The 14,482-nt window shown below is 37.8% G+C and overlaps 1 protein-coding gene across 1 annotated transcript in view; it reads right to left on the reverse strand.

Moving 5' to 3' along the window:
* The window catches only part of cds1 (CDP-diacylglycerol synthase (phosphatidate cytidylyltransferase) 1), a 19,904-nt gene extending 6,437 nt beyond the window's left edge, over positions 1 to 13,467 (reverse strand). The window contains exons 1-9 of the mRNA XM_061766903.1: positions 13,065 to 13,467; positions 7,470 to 7,633; positions 6,905 to 7,001; positions 5,660 to 5,757; positions 4,489 to 4,628; positions 3,339 to 3,397; positions 2,992 to 3,074; positions 2,486 to 2,573; positions 1,267 to 1,335 (exon numbers count right to left, since the gene is read on the reverse strand). Coding sequence (XP_061622887.1) covers positions 1,267 to 1,335; positions 2,486 to 2,573; positions 2,992 to 3,074; positions 3,339 to 3,397; positions 4,489 to 4,628; positions 5,660 to 5,757; positions 6,905 to 7,001; positions 7,470 to 7,633; positions 13,065 to 13,133 — 867 coding nt within the window. The 5' untranslated portion in view covers positions 13,134 to 13,467. The remainder of the gene's footprint in view (positions 1 to 1,266; positions 1,336 to 2,485; positions 2,574 to 2,991; positions 3,075 to 3,338; positions 3,398 to 4,488; positions 4,629 to 5,659; positions 5,758 to 6,904; positions 7,002 to 7,469; positions 7,634 to 13,064) is intronic.
* Between the last annotated feature and the right edge of the window lie 1,015 nt (positions 13,468 to 14,482).

Raw genomic sequence — 14,482 nt, forward strand, 5'->3', positions numbered from 1 at the left:
GGCAGAGTGGCCCGACGGAAACCTCTCCTCAGTGCAAGACATGAAAGCCTGCATGGAGTTTGCTTAAAAAAAAAATAAAAAATAAAAAAACACATGAAGGACTCCAAGATGGTGAGAAATAAGATTCTCTGGTCTGAGAGACCAAGATAGGACTTTTTGGCCTTAATTCTAAGCGGTGTGTGTGGAGAAAACCAGGCACTGCAAATCACCTGTCCAATACAGTCCCAACGGTGAAGCACAGTGGTGGCAGCATCATGCTGTGGGGGTGTTTTTCAGCTGCAGGGACAGGACGACTGGTTGCAATCGAAGGAAAGGTGAATGCGGTCAAGTACAGGGATATATCCTGGACGAAAACCTTCTCCAGAGTGCTCAGGACCACAGACTGGGCCGAAGGTTCACCTTCCAACAAGACGAAGGAGTGGGTTCAGAACAACTCCGTGACTGGTTTTGAAGTGCCCAGCCAGAGCCCCGACTTAAACACAATTGAGCAACGCTGGAGAGACCTGAAAATGACTGTCCACCAACATTCGCCATCCAACTTGACAGAACTGGAGAGGATCTGCAAGGAGGAATGGCAGAGGATCCCCAAATCCAGGTGTGAAAAACTTGTTGCATCATTCCCCAAAAGACTCATGGCTGTATTAGCTCAAAAGGGTGCTTCTACTAAATACTGAGCAAAGGGTCTGAATACTTACGGCTGTGTGATATTTCAGTTTTTCTTTTTTAATAAATCTGCAAAAATTTCAACAATTCAGTTTTTTTCTGTCAATATGGGGTGCTGTGGCTACATTAATGAGGAAAAAAATGAACTTAAATGATTTTAGCAAATGGCTGCAATATAACAAAGAGTGAAAACTTTAAGGGGGTCTGAAGACTTTCCGTACCCACTTTACATGTAGTTGCGTCTATGATGTGTAAAAAAAGTGTTAGTGTACATTTGGTTGTGTGTCTATGTTAAGTTGTGTGTTGATTATGTATAATTTAGGTGGGTGTTAGTCTTGTGTACATTTTAGGACAGTGTTGTGTAAATTTTAGTCGTGTAGGTGTGTACATTTTATTGTGTGTTGATGTAGTGTACATGTAGTTGTGTTATGTAAATGTGTTAGTGTACACTTGGTTGTGCATCCATGTCTAGATGTTAGTTGTGTGTTGATGTTATGTACATTTAGTCACGTGTTGATGTGCACATTTGATAGATGTAGTTTAGAAATAGTGTAGTTTACATGTTGTGGACATTGTGTAGATGTGTTGTGTATCTGCACTCACAATGAATCCAAAGACGACGGTGGAGAAATAGCCTCCGATGAATCCCTCCCACGTCTTCTTGGGCGAAAGCTGTACAAACACGCACACGCACGCACGCGCACGCGCACACACACACACACACACACACACACACACACACAGTAGTTTTCATTGATGTTGATCATGTCTCATGTTCCTGTTAAAACATTACCCTCTCGAGCTTTCTTCTGGGCCAAGCTTTATCTTTGCCCTCAAGTTTCCGTTGCACAAACTCATCAATTCAATTGATTGTCTATTGATCATTGTAAGGACACAAACCACTGTTTCACTCCTGTATTTTAGTCTGTGTTTCCAAGAAAGGAAGAAGCCGATATTTACACAAGAACATCAGATATAAACATAACGTATGGGATTTTATCCATTCAGTTTCACCAAAATTCTTTGAAACTTTTTTTTTTTTTCATCAGAGAGTACCCCATTTATTTCACACCCAAAATGTAGGTTGACAGGTCATTGTCATCTTAGAAACAAAACAAAAAACTAAACAAAAATTAGGACCATATACAACCCCAATTCCAATGAAGTTGGGATGTTGTGTTAAACAAATAAAAACAGAATACAATGATTTGCAAATCATGTTCAACCAATATTTAATTGAATACACTACAAAGACAAGATATTTAATGTTCAAACTGATCAACTTTATTGTTTTTTAGAAAATAATCATTAACTTATAATTTTATGGCTGCAACACGTTCCAAAAAAGCTGGGACAGGGTCATGTTTACCACTGTGTTACATCACCTTTTCTTTTAACAACATTCAATAAACGTTTGGAAACTGAGGACACAAATTGTCTCACAGCAGCTGCAATAAGTATCAGGTCGCCATTTACCTGATACTTATTGCAGCTGCTGTGTGTGTTTTAAAAAAAAAAACTATTCTCTCTCTCGCTCTCTCTCTCATATATATATATATATATATATATATATATATATTAAAAAAACACACAGTGGCTGTAATAAGCATATGTTAAAAGTGTCACTTTTTTGGTTGTGTCATTGAATTGTCATTGAATTTGGTTATTTTATATTCCTATTTATTTTTTCCTTCCATGACTTTCTTCAGGCTTCTGATTGGCTAAAATGGCCTGATGAATCAGTTTTTATAGCACCACCTGTTGCATTTTGCTTGTGAATGTGTTTTCATGTGGATTTTGTATCTAAATTAATGTATGTCACCTTGATGAGTGGGGTGCGTCCAAAGAAAAAGCCGAACAGGTAGGCTCCGATGTCATTGCAGATCACGATGGAGATGGGCACGATGAACCTTAAAACACAATTTCATAAAAATAATTAGAATTATTCAATAACTGGTATGTTCAAGTGATGTACCATAAAGTGCTTGTGTGCATATTTGTAGGATGTCACATCAGTTTGTGCTAGCCTGTTATTTAGGCTAGTATGCCAACTATTAATATTGATGAGCCTCATGTGAACGTGGTTTGTAAGTATTGAGTCATATAACAACTGAATATAGTCATTTAAGTAACATGGGTATTTGGTTGTGTACATGCTAGATGCATGGTGCTTTATGATACTCTCCATTTTAAGTGCTTTGTCACCATTCTGTGCCATCGATAGGCAATTAGAAACCCCTTTTCGGAGAGATGTAAATTATTGGCAGATATTCACGGCAGGGCTCGATCCCAATTCGCTGAACACAGTAAACATTATTCATGGCTTACCAGATCATTCCTTCAAACAGGTTCTGAATGACAAGGTGTGACTGAGTCACCACAATCAACAGCGTCACATGGGTCCACGCAAACTAGAATGGCAAACACACACCCACACAATCACACACACATTTTTACACACAAAGTGTCACAGAATTGGAATGTGGTGACATGCATTTCAGTCCAATATTTGATTGACAGATGAGTGACAGTGCATCAAAAGCATAACTATTTGCAGATTAATGATTAATAATGTCATGGACCGCATTCTTTGTCAATCAATTAGTCGTTGAATAAACAATATGACACAGTTTGTATATAGCGTTAGTGGTTAGCTTTGCTGTTTGTATACACACCATGTAAAACTGCAGGCGGTAATGTTTCTTCACTAAACTCAGCACAAACATGCAGAAACCTACAAAAAAAGAGAAAACGTGCCGTCAACATCAAAGACAGAGAAGACATCAAAATGTCCAAGACGACATGATTAATGTGACAGGATACATGATGTATGTTTCTTTCTCATAGAGCCTGTTGTACACGGTACCATGTTTGTAGTCTTAGAGGATGAAACACACGATTTGGCTTATGTACAGCCTCAGCTTTAGACAGCAAGCATAATCATAGCACATCACACAATTAATGTTAGCTTTAGCTAGCTAACCCAACCACAGTGCACCTTTATTGTACAAATATTGCATAAGTGTTAGCTTTATCCAGCTAGAATGACCACAGCACACACACTATTAGCATTAGCTTTGGCCAGGTAGCTACAGTGCATCTGTATTTTCCATAAAGTTAGCTTTGGTCAGCTCAACCAACCACAGCACACCTCTATTATACATGAACTGTCAGTGTCAGATTTTGCCAGCTAGCATGACAACAGCACAGCACACCATTTACATTAGATTTAGCTAGCGAACCAGAGTGTATATGTATTTGATATAAACCGTTACATTGAGACAGCTAGAATGACCACAGCATACCACATTATTAACGTTAGCAAGCTAGCATTACCACAGCATACCTTTAGTTTACATACACGTTAGCTTTAGCAGACTACAGTGCAGCTCAATTTTACAGATACCATAAATTAGGTTCAGCCACTTTTACATATTCCTCTTAAGTTTTAGATTTAGCCAAGCAACATGACCACAGCCCTCATTTATTTTTCATGCAACATTAGCCAGCTGGCATGACCAGCATGCATTTTACCACCAGTTATCTTTAGCCAGCTAACATGACTCCAGCATTCCATTTTAGAAAAACACCATTAGTGTTAATTTAGCTCGCTAAAAAAAACGCAGCGTACCACGCCATTACCATGGGCATTAGCCAGCCAGCATAACCACAGCGCACCTCAATGTTGCAGATGAGGATTTTAAGTATGAAAAGTGAAAATTGAGTCTTAAATTGATCAGCTTAGGTCAGAAAAGTTGCATCAAAAAATTGAAGCAGATGTGGGGGTGTGGTGAGGACTCAAAAGGGACGTGCAGGTTTGCTTACCTGCCAGGTACAAGGCGAACGAGATGAATCTGTGGTAGCGAGACAGGAACTGCAGAGGTTCCTCTCTCTGCACCAGAGCGCCAAAGTAGTCGGCCAGCGTCTCACCGTAGAAGAAGTAGTTGACACACACCAGGAAGTACCTCAACACAACAAAACATACACCTTTAGAATCATATAAATATACCACGAAACTCACACATCAACATTTATAATCATCCCACAGCACACACACGTGCACACACTTTTATGCAGAGATTTTAGGCATTTAATCGTCCCACTACTAAGCTCATATGTACACACAAACATCCCAAAACACGTACATACGCATTTTATGCTGCAAATTGCTATATGCTGAACGTCACTTGACCAACGCGGAACACGGAATAGCTGACTTCCTCTGTGTGCTATGCTAATGATCATAACTGGGAGTGATGAAATGATTGTTTGAAGCCGAACTTGCTACAATGTTTGTTTTCTTTATGGCTGGTGTCTTCAGACAAAAGTAAATACACAATTTATTTATACAAATATGATATCATCCATGGAAACATGTACAAATCCCAAATAACGGATAGTCATCTTTAGTGGCTCTGTGGCGATATCTTGTGTTTGAAAAAAAAAAAAAAAAAAAAAAAAAAGACGGAGACATTTAAAGTTCCTACAGGTGCTTTGAAACGATCCCCATCCCCATTCACCCAAGCGCGGCTGAAGTGCTTTTACGTGATTTTCCAAATGCGGAAGTAGTTTGTGCATATCTCAGACTCTAGGCATTTAGACATAACACAACACAAAACACACAGATACACTCATGCCACAACAAACAAACATATTTGGTGCTGTGATTTTAAGGATTTAATCAACCCACAACACACACCACAACGCACACGCGAGCTGTGATTCCATGGACTTAATCAATCCACAACACGTTCACACACATAAGCGCACAGGTTTAAGTTTGTTTTTTTCAAAATGGGATTTTACACATTTAATCATCCCACAAAACAACAAAACATACAAGTGCATGAACGCAAAACTCAACACACGCACACTATGTGGGTGTTCAACGTGAACATCCGTTCACACTCCTTGACTTCCAACACAGCAGTGATCTTTGAACCCAGTGCTAGCACTCGACTCTGTGTGTGTGTGTTGTGTGCCCTCCTCTACTCACCAGCTGAGCGTCCTGAACCAGGGCAAGTCGTAGGAGCGATAGACCTTGTAGCCGATTGTGATGATTTCCTGGAAACACTTGATTTGCACCGTCATCACCTACAACCACACACAAGTATTTAGTTTATCAATTTAAGCCCACCAAAAAAGTGATTTAGTCGCAGCAATAATAAGACTTATTAGCAATTTAATTGCTGGAATGATAGGACCCCCCCCAAATTTAATTTAGTCATTGGAATAATAACAGCAACTAAAGGCTGCCCCAAAAGCAATTCAGTTTCAGGTATAGTAAGAATTAAAGACTCCATTCTCCCAAAAAGCAATTAGGTTTGAATAGTAAAAAAAGCATCATGAAAGCATCCCAAAATAAAATTTTGTCGCCAAAATCTTAAGAATTAAAGCCTCACAAAAATATGATTTGGTTGCTGGAATATATTTAAGAATTAAGCTCTTACCAAAAGGTGATTTAATTGCTGGAATAGTAAGAAGAATTAGAGCCCCCCCAAATAGAAAATTCAGAATAATAGTAAGAGTTAAGGAATCCCAAGAGGGCAATTAAGTAACCAGAAAAGCAATATGAATTCAACTCCACCCACCCCCCCCAAAAAAAGACAAATTAGTTGCCAAAATAATAATAATAAACCCTCTCCAACAGGCGACTTAGTCACAGGACTAATAATAATAATTAAAGCTGACAAAAAAAAATGTTGCTGCCGGAATAAGTATTAAAGCCCACAAAAAGACAGTTGAATTGTCATAATAATAATAATAATAATAATAATAACAAGAATTAAAGCCTCTCAAAACCGGCAATTTAGTTACATACTAATAATAATTCAAGCCCATAAAAAGACACTTTCTTTAATAATTTTGTTGCAGGACTAATGATAAAGCCTCCCAAAAAGGTGATTTAGTGGCCAGGAATTCAGCCAAAATGGCTGCTTCAAACCAAAATGGCTGATTTCTGTTCAATTCCGGACATGGTGCTTTGAGACTTTGTTGTGCACCCATTTGTGTCAATGGGCCAAACTGGCGTTAGGGCTAATTTTTGTTTTTCAAACTTTCAAATTTTTGCTGAGTTTTGGGGGTTCGAGTTGGGCACCCCTAAAATTTCCACCGGGCTTATAAAAACTGGTATGTTTTAAGGTGTGCTGACCCGAAAGAAAGGAGATTCACTCATCATTGCTGGCGCCGTAATAATAAGAAACACAGAAATTTCATTCCAGTAAAAGAAAAGGATTCGTACAATCAAAATGAGAGCGATTGGTCCCAGGTAGATGATGAGGAAGAAACCAGAAATCATGGCAAGGGACAAAACTCCTCGGATCCAGTAGTTTTTCCATCTGTGGACACAACAACAACATACATTAATTTAGTTACACAATGTTCAAAATATGCAAGACGGAAGGAACAACACGAGCTGACATTTCTGTCCTGAAAACAAATAATAGTTCCAGGAATATTTGTGGCTTTGTCAGCATACAAAACAAAAGCAAAACAAAAATAATGCCAAAGTTTGTTTTGAAAGCGAAAGCGACGCAAAAAGAAAGGAAATGAGTGTTATGTGCATGCCGGGCCTCGAGTTGGCAATGTCACTTTGTGCATTTTGTTTTCATGCGTTTGGGTTTGCAGGCTAAACATCGAGGTTTTGTACCTTTTTCGGTTAAAAACTGTCTGGCGTTAAGGGCCCCTTCGTGAAAGACCTCCACCAAGGCCAAATTGACAGCTCGAATTTGTGTTTGTCCATTTGTCTGTTTGCAAAGTGACTGTGCAGAGCTGGGTTGTGTGTAAAAAAAAGTCAAAAGGCGTACCTCGGGTGCAGTCCCTCTAGAGCCTTGTTGAGACACTGTGGTGTGTTATCAGTGTCTGCCGTGGACGCTGGTACCCCCGCAGCATCCGCCTTGGTGTCCACGTCGCACTCGCCCTCCATGTCACCCTGCAGGCCCAACAACCTGTCCTCCTCGCCCTCGGCCTCCTACACACACAAAGCAAACAAATGTTTGAGCGACTGACATTGACAAATGTGAAAGTAAAGAACAGATTAGCAGTGATGGGACTGCCATGCTGATTCGAGATCCAGTTTGAGTCGGTTCTGCTTGGTGTGATGGAACACTTCATCATGATGCACATGTCACAACTTCAGTAACAGTAGTTATAGTAAAGCCATAGTCAACATTAAACCCAGAGGTGGGTAGTAACACTACATTTACTCCGTTACATTTACTCAAGTAAGATTTTTGAGAAACTGTACTTGTCAGAGTACTTTAAATGCACTCTACTTTTTACTTTTACTTGAGTATTTATGTGAAGAAGGATCAATGCTTTTATTCCGTTACAATGATAGATTGACATGCCCTTCGCTACTTTTACTTATCAATTCATGCGTGTGCACGTCTATTTTTAGACTCCATCTTCGATTTCCGCATAGGGCACCCGGTGCGCCAATCAAACGTGAACACTGTCATTTGACTCCAAATAATGTTTCTGTCGGCCCAATGCACGTGTTGCTAGTTTTTGGGCAGTTAAAAATTGAAATGCTGGCAGGTGTGAGTCGACTCCCATATATTATTATTAGTTTTTTTAGTTGATGTTCATACTCTGATTTAAAATAAAAAATAAAAAAAGAAACATCAGAAGTTACTCAAATTACTCGAGTTGTTTTTTCATTGAGTACTTTCTTACTCAAGTAAATATTTGAATGACTACTTTTTACTTCAGTCATATTATTCTAAAGTAACAGTAATCTTACTTGAGTACAATATTTGGCTACTCTACCCACCTCTGATTAAAGCCATATAGGTAAACATTATTGAAGGAAGTATGAATGGGCAAATGTACAGAGACATTCTTGACAAAAATCTGCTGCCATCTACGAGGATGATGACAATTAAACGAGGGTGGACATTTCAGCAGGATAATGATCCAAAACATACTGCCAAGGGAAAAAAAAGAAATAAAAATAAAAGAAGCTCACGGAACCTTCAAGGTTTGAAGACTGCTTGTGTGGAGGAATGTGCCAAAATCACACCAGAGCAATGCATGCGACTAGTTTCTCCATAAAGGAGGAGTCTTGAATATGTCATTGCAAACAAAGGCTTTTGTACAAAATATTAAATAAACACCAGTTGGCATGTTCAATACTTTTTTTCTGTGTAATTTCACATTATTACACACAACTTCATTTCTTATCTTATTTGTTCTACTACTTTGTATGTATGGATTACTGGGGTTGTTCCCAACATCTGCTGAAATTTTCAGGTCAATAGCACCTTTGGAAGTATATTTAGTGAGAAAAATGGTGACATGTTAAATACTTATTTTATTCATTACAACTTTTTGTCTAAAGAAAAAAAAAAGCAACTTCATTTTGGTAATGTTATAACTACTTATTTCCCTGAGTATGGCATTCCTATGGGGGAAAAAAAATCCATGCAATGTTTTCTTCTGCATTTCCTCTTGCAGGAAGCCTCCACAGTTCTTGTTTATTCATTCCTTCATTCATACATTGGGTTCTTTTCATCCCAAAATCAAGAGTGGAAATAATCATTGCTGCTGCCATCATCACATGACATGATCACATTTCAACACAAACAACAATCAGGTGATGAAGTGGCAGAAACCACAGCAGCTCTGACCTCCACCAAGGCCCCAAAGGCTGTGGTATCGAATCAGGAATGTTTCATCAATCCTCCATTTTTTTATTCATGCATCAATACTGTTTTTCCAAGTAATAGTTCTCATCCTTATTTGAAAATAACGGCATCCGGCAACAGTGAGTCCAATTGTCTCGAAATCCGGCATGTTTTCCTCATGACAGGACACACAAAAATCATCGTAGCACCTATGCTGTGAAATGCACAAGTAGTCAGCCAGTTTGGTTTGAAGGCGTCATTTTTCAGGGATTTTGGCCATTTTCAGTTTGCTATCTAGGTAAACTTTTTTCGTCTGAATGCTGTTTTCACATGTTAGAAATCTTCCTCACTCGTTCAACTGGTTCCAACCAGTGAGGCAATCTGGTTCCACCGAGGCCACCACCACACCCTCCGGAGCAAGGTAGAAGCTCAACCCTCGGTATCCCGCCAACTCTTGACCTCGTCTCGCCTGATATTTATGACTTCTGTTTATTGTGCATATTTATCATTACAAATGCAGCTAAATTAAAAGCAGAACAAAATATAACAATATAATATAATATAATATATGAACTGAATTGAAGAGAACAGAATAGAATAAGGCGCACAAAGGGGACATTCAGGTTTTCCAGGAGCACAGTGGCACTTAACAGGCAGCAAAATATATTTATAACACCAGGCTGTACAGGAATAATAAACAGTAGCCTATTTCATATATGTGAATATAAATGGAAAAGTATATTTATTAGATAGATAGATAGATAGATAGATAGATAGATAGATAGATAGATAGATAGATAGATAGATAGATAGATAGATAGATGACAGATGTGTGTATGTTAGAATAAAAATGTTTTATTTTAGAATAGTTGTAATAGGACTCTCTAAAAAACAGGACTTTATGCTCTTATGATTATAACCTTTCTCCCCCCAAAAAATTGTTTTCTTGAAAACTTTTCAAAAAAATGGATTTAATTCTGTTAAAAAGGTCCCATGGCATCAGAATCCATTTTTTTTCCTATAGTTTTATGCATAACATAGGTCAAATGAGTCTGTGACATGGTTTAAATTCTGAAACTATGCAGTTTGTCGACTGAATCCAAAAGACGATAAACGGCTGGCAAAATGACTACATCAGATTTGTGTGTGTATTTGTGACATAAAAAGTTAACTCGTTATACAAGTACCTGCCCACTTGGATTCCTACCCACCCACTCAACTGAACGGCAACATGGAATTTCCGGGTTTTAAGCGAGCGAGCCTCAACTGCTACCGAACCAAACAAATGCAGTCGATTAAGTAAACATATGTTGTGTTTTACAACAATATTTTGTATTCTCAATGTATGATAAGACATTGGATTAAATTAACGAAGCTTGTATTCATTGTTGCCAGCGATGACAATCGTGGCAAGTTCAATTTTAATCAATGGGAGCGGATGGTGAGCATAACCTCAAAATACGCCCCTCTTTTTATTTTCACCCACCCCCCCTTCCGATTTAGATTTCAAATTGCCTATTAGAGGGCCAACAATCCAACCCACCATTTCTGGGTTTTCAGCAAGCGGGTCACAGCCATACAAATACAGTCTTTAAGTATACATATGTTGTGCTGTACAACAATACTTAAGTATATTTGTAATTTTTTATGCAACTGTGGTCCAACAATCCAACGCTTGGTGAATTGGGCTTCACAATGACAGTAAGACATTGAAGGATGTCACGCTTGGCTGCCCCCCCCCCCAGCTTCATGGCAGTTTCAATTTGAACGAATTAGAGCGGATGACGTGCCTAACCTCCAAATACTGCACTCTGTTTGAATTTTCACATATGTCCCCTCTCAGCTCACATTCCCAATTTATGGGCCAACAATCCAGCTCTTGGTGACTTGTGCTTCACAATGATAGTAATGGGGGAACGGGCACGCCGCTGGCCGCCGTACAAGGTCGCCCCACAACTTTGACGAACGGGAGCGTGCCAATGACCGAGGTGGGAGGAGCATATCAATGTGGTGCAAAAGAAGCAAACGCACGTTCAGTGTGTAAAAATAACTCTGCAAGCAAACTTCACTTTCTCACAACTTTTTTTTCAAAAAAATATGACTATTTGCCTAAGATTAAGACAGTTTCACAAAACTTCATTCTTGTAAATTTCCAATGACTTCACTCCATTTTTTTAACTGTCTCAGAAAAAGTAACATTTTGTCCTCGAAATATTGCAAACTTTTTTTCTTTCTATTGAACTTACTGAAAAAAACATTATTTCCCCCCAATATAGGCCGTGATTATTTAAAGATTGCAACTTTTCACAACTTACTTACTTTTCACAAATAAAAATACAACTTTATTCTTCTAAGTTTACAGCTTGTTTTTTATTTTTTAAATCTGCCTTTTTTTCCCCCTCCAACATTGTGTCATTCTAAGAGTAATCTCTTAGAATGACACAAAACCCCTCATACTTTAGTTTTACAACTTTTTCCGGAAAAAAATTAAAGAATACTTGTAAGGTTAGTAAGTTATCAGTTACTTTCTAAACTTTTTTTTTAAAGCATCTTATTCTCATAATTGTGACTTTCTAAAGAAAATTTCTAAAGGTAAAATTACTGTCATAAAATGGCGACTTTAAAAATAAATAAATAATACATTTTGATTTAAAGTGTTTTTGTTTTCTCTCATTTATTATTTTTTTTTTTTTACCAAAGACAGTCCACTAGCAGAACATCAGGTGATCAACGTAAAGATTGTGACAGTTTGGTCTAAAAACCCAGGGGAGACACTGTGGAGTGTTTACATGTTACGGACTGGATTTATGTTTTTGAAGAAATACATTGTTAATAGTAGAGAAAATGTTACTTATTATTTTAGTTATTTGTTTTTTGTTATTATTTCATTATTGTGTTTAGAGGTGCAACAATTCATAATTTAATTGAAAGCTAATTGATTATCAATGTATTCGACTATTTTGATGATCAATAAATTCTTTTGAGACATTGTTAAACTTAAAATTGTCAAAATTTCAGCATCTCAACAGTAAATATCCTCAGAGTTCTGTAGATCTCCATGAAAGCAGACTGATTATCTTTGTGTTAAATCGAAAGACATTTTCAAACATCTGCTTTTACTTCTGAAAACAATGATCAACATTTTGCCTATTTTCTGACATGTTATGGACCAAACAATCATAATAAATTTTTGCTTTGTCTGTTTTCTGCACTGTCATATGGTTGAATAAAGGGATGGAAATCAAAAGATGTTTTTTTTTAAAAATTCTGATTTATCAATTAATTGGAAGAATAATCAATTATTAAAATAATTGTTAGTATGCAGCCTTAATAGCCTTTTGTTTTATGAATGATCTTTATGTACAGCAGCACTTTGTATCAGCTTCAGATATTTATTTTTTTTATAGTTTTTTAAAAAAAAATATTATTGTTGTTATTTTTAACTGCACAGTCACACTGAGTCAACTTCAAATATTTTTGGTTGTGTTTCTTGTTTAAAATAAAAACATCCTAGTGTGTAAAAATCTGAAATTTCATGACTAAATGGCGTGATATGTGAGCGTTGAGAGAAGTGTGGAAGTTGTGTTGTAAACACTGAATCAAAGCGAGGGAGACTATTTTTAGACTAGTGGACGGATTAGCCATTTAGCTCGCTAACAAGCTAACAGGCTAATAATTAGCCTCCCGTCGAGTCCCGTCTCGGGTTGACAACCTCTACCGACTTGTCCAATCGACGCGGAAGCCAATTTATTTCATTGTTTTATTTTTATTTACCTTATCGCTCATGTTGTCCGTGCTGTCCAGGTCTTCCCCGCCGCCCCCTCGCCGCCGAAGCTCAGTCATGTCGCCTCAGCCGCCGGGACCTTGGAGTAAGCCGCCCCCCGAGAAGAGGTGAGGGAAGCCGGGGAAAGGAGGTTCGCGAGGACGGCCGCTCACTCGCTCTCGCGTCGGTTATTCCTTGAACGCTTGGTCAAACGTCAAAAAGCGTCCCCGGTTTTGAAGCGTCAAAGGCCGCGAGCAGCGAGTGAGAGAAGCCAGTGAAAGGAGAGGAGAGCAGCGATAGATGTCCAAAAGCTCCACAGACTGACGTCGCCGTTGGCTGCCTGTTAAGGCTGACTGACTGACTGCGTGTTTGTGTTTATCACTGCAGTCCGCCGTCCAGGTAGCGGCACTGCGAGGAAACCACTTCCTAAGTGGGGACTTTCAAAGTAAAGCAAACTGAGTTACATTACTTAATATTGCCAATAAATTGTTGAGTAAAACGATTTTGCTTCCGGTATGGCGCCCCAAGCGTTATCTTGACGCGCGTTTGCCGCAGTTATTCCCGAGTCCTGACTGCAGATTATGTGTACGCATGCGCGAGACGCTTTCTGACGTCACTTAGCAACCAAAATCAGACTCCGAAATGAATCAAACGTCTCCTTCAGAAATTGAAATGATTATTTTGTACACATTTATGTATTCATTTTATTATTCATACAGTTGTTTTTTTCAAGAAGAAAAACTTAATATTGTGAAAATATAGTTGACTTTAAAAAAGTTTTACCTTTGTGGGGGAAATAGTTATATTTTTTAACAGTAACAAAATGTAATTTCATGAATACATTTGTATTTTTAGAAAAGAATTGTAGTTATGCAAATAAAGTAATATTTTCTCTAGAAAAAAGTTGCACCATTACAAGACTAAAGTAGTGTTTTTTTATATCAGCTCCCCCCCCCCCCGAAAATAAGACTTTCTCAAGCTTTAAAAGTGAATTGGTTTTCTTTAAAAATGTGACTTTCTTGAACATGTGACTTTTGAAAATGTGACTTCTTGATGTGTTTTTCTTACTAAATACGACTTTTTCTTGAAAATCTGACTTTTTTTGGGGGGGCGGTCCTCTTATTTTTGAATATGAGTTTTTTTTCTTGAAATGTTTTCATTTTTTGCTTGAATTCTTCATTCTGAAAAACGTGTTTTTTCCCCTGGAGAAAAAAAAGACAGTTGAAAATGTGAATTTATAAAAAAATCTTTTTTTAAATTACTTCTCTTGAAAATTGTACTAAAAAAAACTAACTTATTAATTGGACTTTTATTGAAATTGACTTTAAAAAAAATCCTGTTTTCTTGAAAAAAAAAAGGCTTTTTCTTGAACAATTCAACTTTTTTCTTGAAAATTTAACTGACAGACCTTGCTAGTAAACAGCAATTA

The sequence above is a fragment of the Phyllopteryx taeniolatus genome, chromosome 3 (assembly GCF_024500385.1).
Source record: "Phyllopteryx taeniolatus isolate TA_2022b chromosome 3, UOR_Ptae_1.2, whole genome shotgun sequence".
In the NCBI taxonomy this organism is placed as follows: domain Eukaryota; kingdom Metazoa; phylum Chordata; class Actinopteri; order Syngnathiformes; family Syngnathidae; genus Phyllopteryx; species Phyllopteryx taeniolatus.